Below are 17326 nucleotides of genomic sequence, written 5' to 3' on the forward strand. Positions count from 1 at the left end.
TTAGACATTTATTTACATTTTAATGAGGGAAATAAGTATTTGACCACCTCTCAATCAGAAAGATTTCTGGCTCCCAGGTGTCTTTTATACAGGTAACGAGCTGAGATTAGGAGCACACTCTTAAAGGGAGTGCTCCTAATCTCAGCTTGTTACCTGTATAAAAGACACCTGTCCACAGAAGCAATCAATCAGATTCCAAACTCTCCACCATGGCCAAGACCAAAGAGCTCTCCAAGGATGTCAGGGACAAGATTGTAGACCTACACAAGGCTGGAATGGGCTACAAGACCATCGCCAAGCAGCTTGGTGAGAAGGTGACAACAGTTGGTGCGATTATTCGCAAATGGAAGAAACACAAAATAACTGTCAATATCCCTCGGCCTGGGGCTCCATGCAAGATCTCACCTTGTGGAGTTGCAATGATCATGAGAACGGTGAGGAACCAGCCCAGAACTACACGGGAGGATCTTGTCAATGATCTCAAGGCAGCTGGGACCATAGTCACCAAGAAAACAATTGGTAACACACTACGCCGTGAAGGGCTGAAATCCTGCAGCGCCCGCAAGGTCCCCCCTGCTCAAGAAAGCACATATACATGCCCGTCTGAAGTTTGCCAATGAACATCTGAATGATTCAGAGGACAACTGGGTGAAAATCTTGTGGTCAGATAAGACCAAAATTGAGCTCTTTGGCATCAACTTAACTCGCCGTGTTTGGAGGAGGAGGAATGCTGCCTATGACCCCAAGAACACCATCCCCACCGTCAAACATGGAGGTGGAAACATGCTTTCGGGGTGTTTTCTGCTAAGGGGACAGGACAACTTCACCGCATCAAAGGGACGATGGACGGGGCCATGTACCGTCAAATCTTGGGTGAGAACCTCCTTCCCTCAGCCAGGGCATTGAAAATGGGTCGTGGATGGGTATTCCAGCATGACAATGACCCAAAACACACGGCCAAGGCAACAAAGGAGTGGCTCAAGAAGAAGCACATTAAGGTCCTGGAGTGGCCTAGCCAGTCTCCAGACCTTAATCTCATAGAAAATCTGTGGAGGGAGCTGAAGGTTCGAGTTGCCAAACATCAGCCTTGAAACCTTAACCTCTATGGGCAAGGCGGGACGAATTCGTCCCACCTACGTAACAGCCACCTGAATTCAGTGGCGCGATTTTTGAATCGTTTGAAATACTATTACTTCAATTTCTCAAACATATGACTATTTTACAGCTATTTAAAGACAAGACTCTCCTTAATCTAACCACACTGTCCGATTTCAAAAAGGCTTTACAACGAAAGCAAAACATTAGATTATGTCAGGAGAGTGCCCAGCCAGAAATAATCAGACACCCATTTTTCAAGCTAGCATATAATGTCACAAAAACCCAAACCACAGCTAAATGCAGCACTAACCTTTTATGATCTTCATCAGATGACACACCTAGGACATTATGTTATACAATACATGCATGTCTGTTCAATCAAGTTCATATTTATATCAAAAAACAGCTTTTTACATTAGCATGTGACGTTCAGAAAAAGCATACCCCCCGCAAACTTCCGGGGAATTTACTAACAGTTTGCTAAATTACTCACGATAAACGTTCACAAAAAGCATAACAATTATTTTAAGAATTATAGATACATTACTCCTCTATGCACTCGATATGTCCGATTTTAAAATAGCTTTTCGGATTAAGCACATTTTGCAATATACTAAGTACATAGCCCAGCCATCACGGCTAGCTATTTAGACACCCGGCAAGATTAGCCTTCACCAAAATCCTATTTCCTATAAGAAAAATGTTCTTACCTTTCCTGTTCTTCGTCAGAATGCACTCCCAGGACTTCTACTTCAATAACAAATGTAGGTTTGGTCCCAAATAATCCATCGTTATATCCAAATATCCTCTGTTTTGTTCGTGCGTTCTAGACACTATACGAATGGTAAATAACGGTCGTGCGCATGGCGCATGGCGTGACAAAAAATGTCTAAATATTCCATTACCGTACTTCGAAGCATGTCAACCGCTGTTTAAAACCATTTTTATGCCATTTATCTCGTAGAAAAGCGATAATATTCCGACCGGGAATCTGCAATAAGCTAAACAGCCGAATGAAATTTCTCCACGGGGCGAATCGTGCACGCGCCTCATTCAATGGTCCTCTGATCGGCCACTTGGATAAGGCGATAATCTGTTTCAGCCAGAGGCTGCCTCGTCATCGTTCAGGTTTTTCCCGGGTTCTGAGAGCCTATTGGAGCCCTGGGAATTGTCACGTTACAGCTAAGATCCTTACTCTTCAATAAACAGATGCAAGACGCACGACTCCTTGTCAGACAGGCCACTTCCTGCATGAAACCTTGTCAGGTTTTTGCCTGCCATAGGAGTTCTGTTATACTCACAGACACCATTCAAACAGTTTTAGAAACTTTAGGGTTTTTTCTATCCAAACCTGAACAATAATATGCATATTCTAGCTTCTGAGTTGGTGTAGGAGGCAGTTAAAAATGGGCACATATTTTTTCCAAAATTCTCAATACTGCCCCCTAGCCCAAACAGGTTATTAATGACTTGGAGAAGATCTGCAAAGAGGAGTGGGACAAAATCCCTCCTGAGATGTGTGCAAACCTGGTGGCCAACTACAAGAAACGTCTGACCTCTGTGATTGCCAACAAGGGTTTTGCCACCAAGTACTAAGTCATGTTTTGCAGAGGGGTCAAATACTTATTTCCCTCATTAAAATGCAAATCAATTTATAACATTTTTGACATGCGTTCTTCTGGATTTTTTTGTTGTTATTCTGTCTCTCACTGTTCAAATAAACCTACCATTAAAATTATAGACTGATCATTTCTTTGTCAGTGGGCAAACGTACAAAATCAGCAGGGGATCAAATACTTTTTTCCCTCACTGTATTTCCGTGCTTACTGATACTGCTGGTGAATTGGCCATGTACAGAAGGCTCCTCCATCTTGCTAATATCCTCGGCTGGCCATGCATTTGCCAGAAGCATGCTAGTTTCATTCACATCTGCTGTGTGTGGGCCAGCTGGCTAGTTGGTTTGCCCTCACTTCTTTGGAGGGTCTCTGACAGGCTTTTCTAGCCGTGGAGGGTGATGCTCATAGTGTGGGTTTTGAAGTCAATTTCCCCATTTCAGATCGTAAACTCAGCTGTGACCTGCAGAGTTTGATAGTAGTGAATGACTTACATGGTAGCAGTAGTAGCAACACTGGAACCGTAGACAGACACCATCTTTGTCTTTGCTTGGCATGCCAGATGAACAATTCCTATGATGGAGGATTCACTCATCCCCAATGCTCACGTGATCCCAGTGTGACCCCATACCACCTATGTGTATGTGTGTTTTCTAAGTATGTCTGCCATAACGGTTTCCTACTGCCTCCAATGGATCCTCTTTGGTTTGACTGTTCAGCCGAGTTCTCTCCCTCGGGGTTGAGGTTCCCCTCGGTGGACGCTCCCCATGCCTGTACTGTACTGTGTGTAACTATCCCTGTTTGTAGTATTTCTAGCCTGTATGTGTAACTACCCCTTTTTGTAGTATTTCTAGCCTGTATGTGTAACTATTCCTGTTTGTAGTATTTTTAGCCTATATGTGTAAATATCCCTGTTTGTAGTATTTCTAGCCTATATGTGTAACTACCCCTGTTTGTAGTATTTCTAGCCTGTATGTGTAACTACCCCTGTTTGTAGTATTTCTAGCCTGTATGTGTAACTACCCCTGTTTGTAGTATTTCTAGCCTGTATGTGTAACTATCCCTGTTTGTAGTATTTGTAGCCTGTATGTGTAACTACCCCTGTGTGTAGTATTTCTAGCCCTGTGACCCCTGTGCGACCCCATGCAGGCTGTGTGAGTGCACGGAGGCGGAGGCGGAGATCATCCTGCAGCTGAAGAACGAGCTGAGGGAGAAGGAACTGAAGCTGACAGACATCCGCCTAGAGGCTCTTAGCTCCGCCCACCACCTGGACCAGATCCGAGAGGCCATGAACCGTATGCAGGTGAGGAACCAGGTAGCCTGCTAAACGAATGCACAACCCAAACCATGGGGGACCACCAATGACAATTAGCACTGACTTCTATATCAAATCACTAATTGTACATATAGCCTTATATTGTTGTTTGTTTAACACTAATCCAGTCAATTTCTTGTCGGTTGTTTTATCTGTATGTATATTGTTTATAATGTAAACTGTAAAAAAAAATACTTCAGGAAGGAGACATCATTGGGTTGCACCCAGAGAAACCTGTTTCCCAGGGGCCAGTGGGCCGTGACACTGTGCAGTTAGGGAGCTAATGCAGTGTTTGGGGATTGTTCTGGCTCTTTGATGCCATGCCAGGGGTGACTGGGTTGGTCAGGGGGTTCAGGGGGAAGCCAACAAGCCGCAATGGCACCGTGGTCAACTTACAATTTAACCACTCAGACCACTAATTAGGTTTATCTGTCAGTGGGGCTGGCCGTGCCATACACCCAATCACCTTTCTGGTAGAGCACTGACAATGCATCTCGTGACAAAGACCGGGGGGACAGTGGCTTGGCTGTTGATGTCAACTCCCATGACAAAACGGCAACAACTGGAGAAGTCAGCGCTCTCTCCTCAGATGTGTAGATAATCTACCCAGGCCCTTAATCTGGGATTTAGATTTGTGAACAGCCCAGTACAAAGAGCTCTGTTGAGATTAAAGGGGCTCTCACAGCCAACAATGACGCTAATACTGATCCACAATGATAACTATGGCCAGTCTGAATGCAAGGAAATTTCCATATTCTTCTAATAGGCTTACCACTCAGTAGAATTACTTTATTTTACATCAGGTTGGGCTCAGTTTCTGGATTGCTCTCTAAAAGCGTCCATTTGTGGTGACGTCATTGTCTCCCAACAGGTGGCGTAGGCCTACATGATGAGTTATAACCATAGAAATATGAATTACTAAACAGGAAACTCAATACGGTTGCTGGTCCACCCATCACAGAACATTGACTTGAATGGGAATGTCCATTCTGGTAATTCTGTTTCTATGGTTTAGAAAAGCATCTGTCAGGAAACGCCGACAGTGTCATTTAGAGTATCCTCCTGATGTTTATTCTCTGTCACTGGGCAGAATGAGATCGAGCTGCTGAAAGCGGAAAATGACCGGCTCAAGACGGGAGGCACCACGCCAGCCGCCACGCCAGCCAAGATGGGCCGGCCGCCCTCTGAGACCTCCAGCACATCCTCGTCCTCCTCGCGCCAATCTCTGGGCCTGTCCCTCAACAACCTCAATATCACAGACACCATCATGTCAGGTGATTCACCACAGCCCCGTGACTGTACAACATGACAGACACCATCATGTCAGGTGATTCACCACAGCCCCGTGACTCTACAACATGACAGACACCATCATGTCAGGTGATTCACCACAGCCCCGTGACTCTACAACATGACAGACACCATCATGTCAGGTGATTCACCACAGCCCCGTGACTCTACAACATGACAGACACCATCATGTCAGGTGATTCACCACAGCCCCGTGACTCTACAACATGACAGACACCATCATGTCAGGTGATTCACCACAGCCCCGTGACTCTACAACATGACAGACACCATCATGTCAGGTGATTCACCACAGCCTCGTGACTCTACAACATGACAGACACCATCATGTCAGGTGATTCACCACAGCCCCGTGACTCTACACCATGACAGACACCATCATGTCAGGTGATTCACCACAGCCCCGTGACTCTACAGTAGAACAGTTTACATTATATTCTCCTGGATGATGATTTAGTAGAACAGTTTACATTATATTCTCCTGGATGATGATTTAGTTGAACAGTTTACATTATATTCTCCTGGATGATGATTTAGTAGAACAGTTTACATTATATTCTCCTGGATGATGATTTAGTAGAACAGTTTACATTATATTCTCCTGGATGATGATTTAGTAGAACAGTTTACATTATATTCTCCTGGATGATGATTTAGTTGAACAGTTTACATTATATTCTCCTGGATGATGATTTAGTTGAACAGTTTACATTATATTCTCCTGGATGAGGATTTAGTTGAACAGTTTACATTGTCATTTGAGACCAGTCATTTAGGATAGGGACTTGCTCTTAGGGAGTTGAGCTGGAGTGTGTCACACAGGGGATTGTTTGAGACTGCTTCTCTGTGGATGGGGGCTCCAATAGCTTTGACACACTCACTGTATTAAAGTCTTTACTGTTACCCAACACGCTGCGTTGATCTATCTTTATTGTTACCCAACAGGCTGCGTTGACCTATCTTTACTGTTACCCAACACGCTGCATTGCCCTATCTTTACTGTTACCCAACACGCTGCGTTGTCCTATCTTTACTGTTACCCAACACGCTGCATTGTCCTATCTTTACTGTTACCCAACACGCTGCGTTGTCCTATCTTTACTGTTACCCAACACGCTGCGTTGTCCTATCTTTACTGTTACCCAACAGGCTGCGTTGCCCTATCTTTACTGTTACCCAACACGCTGCGTTGCCCTATCTTTACTGTTACCCAACACGCTGCATTGCCCTATCTTTACTGTTACCCAACACGCTGCGTTGCCCTATCTTTACTGTTACCCAACACGCTGCATTGCCCTATCTTTACTGTTACCCAACACGCTGCATTGCCCTATCTTTACTGTTACCCAACACGCTGCGTTGCCCTATCTTTACTGTTACCCAACACGCTGCATTGCCCTATCTTTACTGTTACCCAACACGCTGCGTTGTCCTATCTTTACTGTTACCCAACACGCTGCGTTGCCCTATCTTTACTGTTACCCAACACGCTGCGTTGCCCTATCTTTACTGTTACCCAACACGCTGCGTTGCCCTATCTTTACTGTTACCCAACACGCTGCGTTGCCCTATCTTTACTGTTACCCAACACGCTGCGTTGCCCTATCTTTACTGTTACCCAACACGCTGCGTTGCCCTATCTTTACTGTTACCCAACACGCTGCGTTGATCTATCTTTACTGTTACCCAACACGCTGCGTTGATCTATCTTTACTGTTACCCAACACGCTGCGTTGTCCTATCTTTACTGTTACCCAACACGCTGCGTTGTCCTATCTTTACTGTTACCCAACACGCTGCGTTGATTTATCTTTACTGCTACCCAACACGCTGCGTTGATCTATCTTTACTGTTACCCAACACGCTGTGTTGATCTATCTTTACTGTTACCCAACACGCTGCGTTGTCCTATCTTTACTGTTACCCAACACGCTGCGTTGATCTATCTTTACTGCTACCCAACACGCTGTGTTGATCTATCTTTACTGTTACCCAACACGCTGTGTTGATCTATCTTTACTGTTACCCAACACGCTGCGTTGTCCTATCTTTACTGTTACCCAACACGCTGCGTTGATCTATCTTTACTGTTACCCAACACGCTGTTTGGACAGTTTGAAGACAATGTGCTAATCCTTTTGGATGAAGGTGAGTCACCACAGCACGTTTGTCCAAGTAGAGTTCCTCAAATTGAAGTAACATGTGCATCAATCAAGCAGACGTCAGAACAGAACTCCTCGGAGAGATGTGTGTGTGTGTGTGTGTGTGTGTGTGTGTGTGTGTGTGTGTGTGTGTGTGTGTGTGTGTGTGTGTGTGTGTGTGTGTGTGTGTGTGTGTGTGTGTGTGTGTGTGTGTGTGTGTGTGAGAGACTAATTAAACCTTGTATGCTCCTCTTCTCCGAATCCGGCCTTGTCCTCGTCGATGAGTGGAGTGCTGTTCGTTCCTCCTTTGGTCTCCTCGTCTGTCCTGTAATTAAAACAGAACACTCTCGGAAGACTTTGGGGCTGTTTAATTGATGGGGGGGATGAGTTGGGAGCAGCAGCGCGTGGGAAGACGAGTGGCAGAGGGCCCTTATCACCCCTGCACAGAGCCTGCGTGCCAGCAAGCCAGCCGAATACAAAGTAGTTCCCCTTCCTCCCCAGTTCAATGTAAATAAAGCAGAGAGAGAGGAAAATAGAATGTTTATAATTAATATCTGGGGCTCCTAGCAATGTAACTTTTTTTAGCCTGACAACCGTGTCTTTCAAACAGGCAGAAGGACCGCTCTATTTTAAATTTAGGCTCTGTTGTTTTTACTTCTCTATTTTTCAGACGCTTTTATTACAGAGATGTTTTTCCCCAAGATTGTTTCCTCCCTTGATAGATAGTTGTGTTTGTGCCCACAGATATTCTCCTGGACGATGGTTATGAGGGCAATCTACGCAAAGAGGGGCGCAGTGTCCGCATTGTGGTCACAATCAACAGTGGCTCCAATAAGACCAAGGTAACTAATGAGATATAGATGCCTAGAATAACAATGTGAGAATCTTATGCTGTCGTATGATCAGATGCTTCAGTACCAGCGCTTGACTTGGGCAGGAGCTCACCAGAGCCGAGTACCGGGACCTTCGTTTTTCTGTTCCTCTATTATATCAAAAGAATTTTGGAGCTCCTGCACCTTAAAACTTCTTACGACCGAGTTTGACAATAGCCAGTGAAAAATCTGAGCGCCAAATTCAAAACCACAAATCTAATAATTTCAATTTCTCAAACATAGGACTATTTTACACCATTTTATAGATACACTTCTCCTGAATCGAACCACGTTGTCCAATTTCAAAAAGGCTTTACAGCGAAAGCAAAACATTAGATTATGTTAGGAGAGTATATAGACACAAATAACCACACAGCCATTTTCCAAGCAACTAGATGCATCACAAATACCCAAAACACAGCTAAATGAAGCACTATCCTTTGACGATCTTCATCAGATGACACTCCTAGGACATCATGTTACACAATACATGCATTTTTTGTTTGATAACGTTCATATTTATATCTAAAAACAGCATTTTACATTGGCACGTGACGTTCAGAAAATATTTTCCCTCAAATACTGCCGGTGAATCAGCACAATTTACAAAAATACTCGTCATAAACGTTGATAAAATATTAAACTGTCATTCAAAGAATTATAGATGAACATCTCCTTTATGCAAACGCTGTGAAAGATTTCAAAAAAGCTTCACGAGGAAAGCACACTTTGCAATAATCTGAGTACTGCGCTCAGCAAAATATACTAGGCAATACAGATACCCGCCATTTTGGAGTCATCTAAAATCATAAATAGCATTAGAAATATTCACTTACTTTTGATGATCTTCATCAGAAGGCACTTCCAGGTATCCCAGGTCCACAATAAATGTTTTTTTGTTCGATAAACTCCATAATTTATGTCCAAATAGCTCCTTGTTGTTAGCGCGTTCAGTTAGCTACTCCAAATGTAGGAAGCACGCGGAAAATGTCACGACGAAAAGTAAAAAAAGTTATATTTACGTTCGCTCAAACATGTCAAACGTTGTATAGCATCAATCTTTAGGGCCTTTTTCACTTAGAACTTCAATAATATTCCAACCGGACGATTCCATTGTCTTGAAAAACGTTTTGGAACACAGCTACCTCTCACGTGAACGCGCGCCAATGAAACTGATGTCCTTCCCTGAGTCACCAACTTCCCAGCCTTCTTGTTCGCTCTCTGTTCATCATAGAAGCCTCAAACAACTTCCTAAAGACTGTTGACATCTAGTGGAAGCCTTAGGAAGTGCAAAATGAATCCTTAGTCACTGTGTGTTCGATAGGCAATGACTTGGAAAGATTCCACGCATCAGATTTCCACTTCCTGGTAGTATTTTTCTCAGGTTTTTGCCTGCCATATGAGTTCTGTTATACTCACAGACATCATTCAAATAGTTTTAGAAACTTCAGAGTATTTTCTATCCAAATCTACTAATAATATGCATATCCTAGCTTCTGAGTTTGAGTAGGAGGCAGTTTAATATGGGACCGTATTTCATCCGAAAGTGACAATACTGCCCCCTATGCGATTGGTGTCGTAAGAGGTTTATAAACAGTACCGACAACCAAAATAAACACTGGCACCTATTTCAGTCCAAGTCACTGTTCGGTACAACAATTTTGCCACTTATTTTCATTCAAGTCTCTGACATTCTACATTTTCTAATTCCCTATCGTACACTCAGGGTATGCAAAGCCAGGAGTACCTCATTGGTTCCATCGGCGTGAGCGGAAAGACCAAGTGGGATGTGCTAGATGGAGTAATCAGACGATTATTCAAGGTAAAACCTCCTTCCCCCTGCTCACCATATGATCAGTCACTGACTGAACCCTCCAGACCAAAAACCAAATATGAAGCACTCCATTTTTTTGTGTCAGAAAATGCTCATGATATATGGTTCTTCATCTGTATGATTGACAGACTATTTCTTTGTTGTGGAAACATATGGATAAACACTGAGATGTTAGATAGAATGTGTCTTGATCTTAGAATTCTATTTGGCCATTTCCCCTCCAGGAGTACGTGTTCCGGGTGGACCCACTGACCAGTCTGGGGCTGAACTCAGACAGTATAGTCAGCTATAGGATGGGGGATGTGGTGCGGGCCCACGCCTCTGAACTGCCTGAAATGCTGCCCTGTGGCTACCTTGTGGGGGACAACAACATCATCAGCGTCAACCTCAAAGGTACTAGGATGGCCCAGACTAACGGCATGATGCATTTCACTGTTTCTATTGTTGTGTGTTTTATGTATTACTGTACGTCCTACATCCTTTTAAGGACATGACCAAACACATTTCCCTCTGGTGGGATAATAAAGTTGATTCAATCAAAATAGCACAGATATAGAGGAAGGGCCTTGAGTCTTGACCATGAGACCTGACCAGGAACAACCCACGGCCCTACCTATAGGATGGCACATTTCCAAACATGACAAAATGGAACCCCAGAACGTTTAAATAGAATGTCCAAAAGCTTCTTAATCCTGACATGACAATACCCTCATGCACTTTGAAAAGCACTTCGGACACTTCAGTCAATGTACTGCTCCTGAAGGGGCAAAGGAGGTGTTTTAAATGGACAAACATCGGCTTCCATTTTTATTCACCAGAGCTAAAAAAAAGTAGACAACACTTCCTTTATTTCACTCGCATGCTGGCTGTTATATTCCTGTGGTTGTAATGGCCGCTTCTCTCCCATAGTCACAACAGTGGCCATCAGCAGGAAAATGTAGTGGGCCAGGCCTGAACTAGGTGCCATTGAATCCTGTGTCAGCACTCTGCATTACAGTTGTGTTTTCACTGGAGGAGTAGTGTCCAAGCTCCCACCAACAGTCAATTATAGTTACTCTGCAGTCATTGAAGCTGAATTATAGTTACACTGCAGTCATTTAAGCTGAATTATAGTTACACTGCAGTCATTTAAGCTGAATTATAGTTACTCTGCAGTCATTGAAGCTGAATTATAGTTACTCTGCAGTCATTGAAGCTGAATTATAGTTACTCTGCAGTCATTGAAGCTGAAATATAGTCACTCTGCTGATCCTAAATCAGCGCTCCTACTCTGAGACGCTTGACACATACGCCACCTGACATCCCAAAGAGTTGCACCATAAACAATAATCAACTCTTCCCATTTCTCATGATTTATTTTATGTTATCATTTATTAGCCATCGCACAGTTGCACTGCATTTAATTATGATATTTTATGGGCTATTACCTGAGTGAATGAACTCCATTCATTCCATTTGTTTTAGAATGGCATGAATTGTATTCAGTCTACCACAGGTTGTGAGCGGCTATGTACCGTTATATACCATTAACATGATAATATCCTGTATTATTAGCACCTAGTATCATCAGACAATCACGTCTCTCCTCCTGTAGGTGTGAAGGAGAACAGCATAGACAGCCTGGTATTTGACACCCTCATCCCCAAGCCCATCATCCAGAGATACCTCAACCTGCTCATGGAGCATCGCCGCATCATCCTCTCTGGCCCCAGCGGCACTGGGAAGTCCTTCCTGGCCAGCAAGCTGGCAGAGTTCATTGTCACCAAGTCTGATCGAAAGGTCACGGAGAGCAACTTGGCTAGCTTCAACGTGGACCAGAAATCCAGCAAGGTAAGAAAACGCTCAGCCAAGAGTATTAAGGAGCTAGTCGCTAAGGAGTTGACATATTTGTCTATAAATCGCCTCGTTTGGCACTGTACAGTATATCAAGGACAGTGGTCCTATTTCAAAGTCAAAGTAACACTCACTTTATGAATAATGGCCACATCTTTAAGCTCACTTTGTGTTGTTTCTGTGCAGGACCTGCGTCAGTACCTATCCAGCCTGGCAGAGCAGTGCAACTCTGAGGAGAGCGAGACGGAGCTGCCCACCGTGGTCATACTGGACAACCTCCACCACATCGGCTCACTCAGCGACATCTTCAATGGATTCCTCAACTACAAGTACCACAAATGGTGAGTATAGCTCCACCGGCACAGGAAGCAAGTCTAGCCGCTATAGGATGATGGTGATGATGATGATGGGGGTGATGATGGTGGTGGTGGGGATGATGATGATGATGATTGTGTTTAGCTCAAATGCAACAGTTAATGTGAACACTGGGATTCTATACCAACAACCATTTCTAGCTTTACTCATTACAAGATAATGCAATTCGTATTCTATTCAAGATAGTTTACCTTCTGTTCCTTGATAAGCACAATCAGTGTTGTGAAAGGAAAGGTAAATATCCGTATTGCCTCGCCCTGGTACGTAACTGCACTGTCCTCAGTATAATTGTTCTGTCTTGTCTGCAGCCCGTATGTGATTGGAACCATGAACCAGGGAGTGTCTTCCTCTCCCAACCTTGAGCTTCACCACAATTTCAGGTATGTGTACCTTCACCAACACTCAAACCAGGATTCAAAAGATTCATTTGCTCTTTGCTTTGAACATATTGTTTTTCCTGTGCAGACAATGTATTCAAGCAGATTTTTGCTAACTAACATTATTTTGGGGCCTTTTTTTGGTTGAAAACTCTGTTTATTCAGTTTTACACACAAGACAACACAAAACAATATAAATGATATACTCAACTAGAAAAAACAAAAAAAAAAGAAAACCTTTAAAGATACCGTACTTTGAACAAGTTAAACACACCGGGCAGAAGGCTGCCAAGGTTAAAGGGCAATCTGTAGTACAGGTACAGAGCACACACCTCACCATTGTTCCTGTAAACAGACAAGGGATGGGGGGGGGAGAAATGCAACCACCCAACCATCCACTGGACCAAAAATAAAGTTTACAATGCTTTAAAAAATATATATTAATTTTATGTAAGCGTGAACAAACAAACAACAAAAAAAAACAGGGCGAAACAAGCTCACAGTTTAGTCTCTGACAGGGCAAGATGAACAAGGCATCCGCAGGTCACATTCAATAAGAATCAATAGGCACATCATCAACCTTAATGCCCCCCCCAAAAAAAAACACAAAGAAATGCTCATCCAACCCTTACTTCACAGGGGAGTTAAATACAGACTTATTTTAGTTTTAATATGAATGCCATCAGAGGATGGACTGTTTAAAGTAAGACCGGAACGGAGCCCAAGCCTCAAAAAACAGTTTGGGGTTCCTACATGTATTGAATTTAATTATTTATATTTTCAGAGAGCACAACACATCTCCCACCCAATATTTATAAGATGGGGGAGCTGCCATCTTCCTGTTCTGTTATGTTCTGATTATGTACAGTATTTTATCAGCATTTCATTCCTGCTTCCACTAGTAGAAACAATAATACCACCACCAGGCCTACTGCCTCAAAATAGTTGTGTGGATGTCTTTCAAACCATGAAGTCAGTCAACTTCAGATATTACAGATTAGAACGTAGAATAATAATTGAAAAAATTGTGGGGGGGCACCGTAATTAAGCTGCAATATGTAACTTTTTGGGTGACCTAACAAAATGCACATAGAACTATTTGTTATAGATCTGTCATTCTAATTGAAAGTAAGTCTAAGAAGCGGTAGATCTGTTCTATATTAGCTATTTCTATGCTTCCCGTTAAGTTTAGTTTTTGTGTCTTTAACTTTGGTTTTGTACATCAGCTTCAAACAGCTGACAATACAATATTTTTGGTTATGGAAAATATTTTACAGCGGTTTAGATGATACAATGATTCTCTACACTAGACTTGCTGGTTTTGTAACATAAACTGAAATTAGGTTAACTATTAGAATTGTTCTAAACAGACAATGGCGGAGTGATTTATGCATAGTGCATCTTAAACTTGACTAATTAGCTTTGCTAATTTGACCTGATATAATTTTAGGCCTTACACACCTGGTAATTTTTTACGTGACATATTTGAGAAGATAATTACATGACTAATGTGGCGACAGATATATTTGTCATTGGGTGCATGCAAAATCACACTGACATTCATTGATTAACATTTTCATCACACTGTCACCATGGAAGGTACAGGAAACAGCCCAGCATTTCATAAAAGACAGAATTACAATATGGAACGATCAAACCAGAGTGCAAGCCTCAGAACAAGCAGTCATCTTTATTATGACAACTGACAACAGAGCAGTCATCACCAATGGGGCTTTATTTTGGATACAGATTTCAAATATTTGCCAAACATCCATCCCCCAAACGGCCCTTATCTTTGGGCCAAACTTGCGTGGAATTTCCCTAATGCTGAATTCCAAATCGACCTCTAGTGCCATTCTCTAGTCACTGATCTGAAAGAATAGGATCTGGGTATAAGAAACTTGATGCTTCGTCTTTTCTTTCCATAGGCTGATTGGAATAACCACCACATCCAATCATTTCAGGTCTACCGGAATCATGTAGCGGTGTAGCCTCCAATTCCATCACAGCTGCTCCATAGAGTGTGATGTCATACATGTTGTCTCGTCATCCTTTTCCCCCGTCTCCAGGTGGGTGCTGTGTGCCAACCACACAGAGCCGGTCAAGGGTTTCCTAGGCCGTTTTCTGCGCAGGAAGCTGATCGAGACGGAGATCAACAGGAACATGCGCAGCAATGACCTCATCAAGGTCATCGACTGGATTCCCAAGACGTGGCAGCACCTCAACGGCTTCCTGGAGGCCCACAGCTCCTCAGACGTCACCATCGGTTAGACAATGTACACACACACACACACACACACACACACACACACACACACACACACTTTGGCCGTGCAGCATTTACAGTGATACGGCCTCTGCAGAAGTCAGGGCATTCATACTTCTTGCTCTTCGCTGAGCAGCACAGAGCTGTTGTCTAGGAAGTGAGTTTGTGTTTATGCAGGACCTGCAGCCCCCACCTACCGTCAACCAATCATGTCAATGCGGAGCTATACAGATCCCTCCGGATTATTACAAAATTTGAGAGGCGCACGGCGATGCGGTACAGAACTCAATTTAGCCTCTGCGTCACACCATCCGTACTGCGCCTCCGACCACATTTTCCAATCAAGCATGAATTGTCTCTGACCCCACAAAACACACTGAATGTGTTGTGTTCTGCCTACAGGTCCCAGGCTCTTCCTGTCCTGCCCCATGGATGCAGATGGCTCGCGGGTGTGGTTCACTGACCTATGGAACTACTCCCTGGTGCCTTACCTGCTGGAAGCCGTTAGAGAAGGGCTCCAGGTGGGTACAGACGGAGGTCAAAGGACACAAAGTAGAGGGGTACCGGTGTAGGGGGAAGTTGCAGGTAAGCATCTAGGATTTCTCCTTTCGCTAACTCATTTCTCGTTTTGTGGCCACCATTACAGCTGTACGGCAAGAGGGCGGCGTGGGAGGACCCGTCCAAGTGGGTGAAGGACACCTACCCCTGGAGATCTGCCTCTTTGCAGCATGACAGCCAGGCCCTGCTCCAGTTACGGCCAGAGGACGTGGGCTATGATGGCTACAGCTCCTCCAAAGAGGGCGCCTCCTCCAAACAAGTGTCCCAGAGTGACACGGAAGGAGACCCACTGGTAAGGAGAAATGAAAACAAAGCCCTGAAATGCTGAAAGAAGGTCCAGTACAGGGATTTCTAATTTCTGAAGAAGGCCATTGAAAGCCGAAACATCAGTCTTTTCAATTTGTCTAATAAAACTATGTATCTTTAATGGTGAGCGACTGTTATGCCTTTTCCTGTCCAATTATTTAATTTCCTTCAATTATGTTTTGGAGCATGGTTGAACATTATTGAATTAAGTTTCCACCCTGAACCCTTCTTTCAGCACTTCAGTTTTACAGTCCTAGGACTAAGCACCACTTCAGTGGTCCAGAAAATATAGACATATTGGTTAGAGAGCTAGCACAACACAATGATTCAGCGCGGCAGGAGCGTTGGGCCAGTAACCGAAAGGTTGCTAGATCGAATCCCCGAGCGGACAAGGTAAAAATCTGTCGTTCTGTCCCTGAACAAGGCAGTTAACTCACTGTTCCTAGGCTGCCATTGTTCTCAACTGACTTGCCTAGGTAAATAAAGGTCAAATCAAAAAAATGTAAAACATGATGAAGACTGAAATCACAGGCATGTTCTATTTCTGAATGCTGATTTTAATGACTGTTTTATTTGTACAGTGATATGTAAAATAGAGTCATATGAAAAGAGTTTGCTAAGAGAGTTTTATGTTCACTGAAGCTAAGTGAAGTAACATGAAAGAGACCATGTTCGTTGACATAATATTAATAAACAATAAAAAAAGAGACATCAGTGAGGAAAGGTGGAAGCCAGTTTCCAAGGATACCAATAACAAACGTGACAGCAGATGACCTTGTCCCCCACACACACACACACACACACACACACACACACACACACACACACACACACACACACACACACACACACACACACACACACAACCAAATGAAGCTCTGAAATGTCAGCAGCTCGTTATTCGGATGACTACACTTTAATTCCACTTTGTGCGTGATAAACAGTGTGGCAGGCAATTCCTGGGGAGTTGAATAGGAATGGGCTTTCTCTGCTGGCCACTTAATCCTCAACACATTACTGTGTAATGATCAGAGGAGGTCTGCACAGAGCTTCCCAGCCCTGGCCGCTCGCCTCCCTATAGTCCCACCAGGACCATTACAGGGAAAATGAAGACCGCTGTGCCAGGTGCTTTCCATATATGGTAGGAACGGGCCACTCCGTTCCTCAGGGGCTTGAGGATCGGCTGGTTTTTCATCTTTCTTTTCAAACCACGTCTGATGTAGACCTGAGGAAACAGGTGTGTGCACTTGTGTGCAATTAAGCGCGATGCAAGTGGAAAAAGCAGCTGACACTCGGGCCCCCTGGTGTCCATCTCTGATAAAGGACCCCTGCAATGTCACCTTAATGATAATACCCAGTCTAAGACCTTGTAGTTGGGATAGTGGACTCTGAATAGCAATGTGGTGTTGGACCTCTTTTTGTTTACC

General features: G+C 43.6%; 1 protein-coding gene across 15 annotated transcripts in view; it reads left to right on the top strand.

Annotated features, from left to right (window-relative positions):
* LOC106609740 (neuron navigator 3) overlaps window positions 1–17326 on the top strand; it is a 388938-nt gene that overhangs the window by 368911 nt on the left and 2701 nt on the right. For 12 of the 15 annotated variants that reach the window (XM_045722334.1, XM_045722323.1, XM_045722329.1 and 9 more), the window contains 11 exons: window positions 3861–4026; window positions 5117–5300; window positions 8223–8320; window positions 10077–10172; window positions 10409–10577; window positions 11779–12014; window positions 12204–12358; window positions 12701–12772; window positions 14839–15035; window positions 15438–15556; window positions 15682–15885. In XM_045722334.1, the coding sequence (XP_045578290.1) occupies window positions 3861–4026; window positions 5117–5300; window positions 8223–8320; window positions 10077–10172; window positions 10409–10577; window positions 11779–12014; window positions 12204–12358; window positions 12701–12772; window positions 14839–15035; window positions 15438–15556; window positions 15682–15885 (1696 nt within the window). The remainder of the gene's footprint in view (window positions 1–3860; window positions 4027–5116; window positions 5301–8222; window positions 8321–10076; window positions 10173–10408; window positions 10578–11778; window positions 12015–12203; window positions 12359–12700; window positions 12773–14838; window positions 15036–15437; window positions 15557–15681; window positions 15886–17326) is intronic. The other 3 variants (XM_045722324.1, XM_045722330.1, XM_045722333.1) reach the window with 1 other exon arrangement.

This window comes from Salmo salar, chromosome ssa07 (genome assembly GCF_905237065.1).
Source record: "Salmo salar chromosome ssa07, Ssal_v3.1, whole genome shotgun sequence".
Classification (NCBI taxonomy): Eukaryota; Metazoa; Chordata; class Actinopteri; order Salmoniformes; family Salmonidae; genus Salmo; species Salmo salar.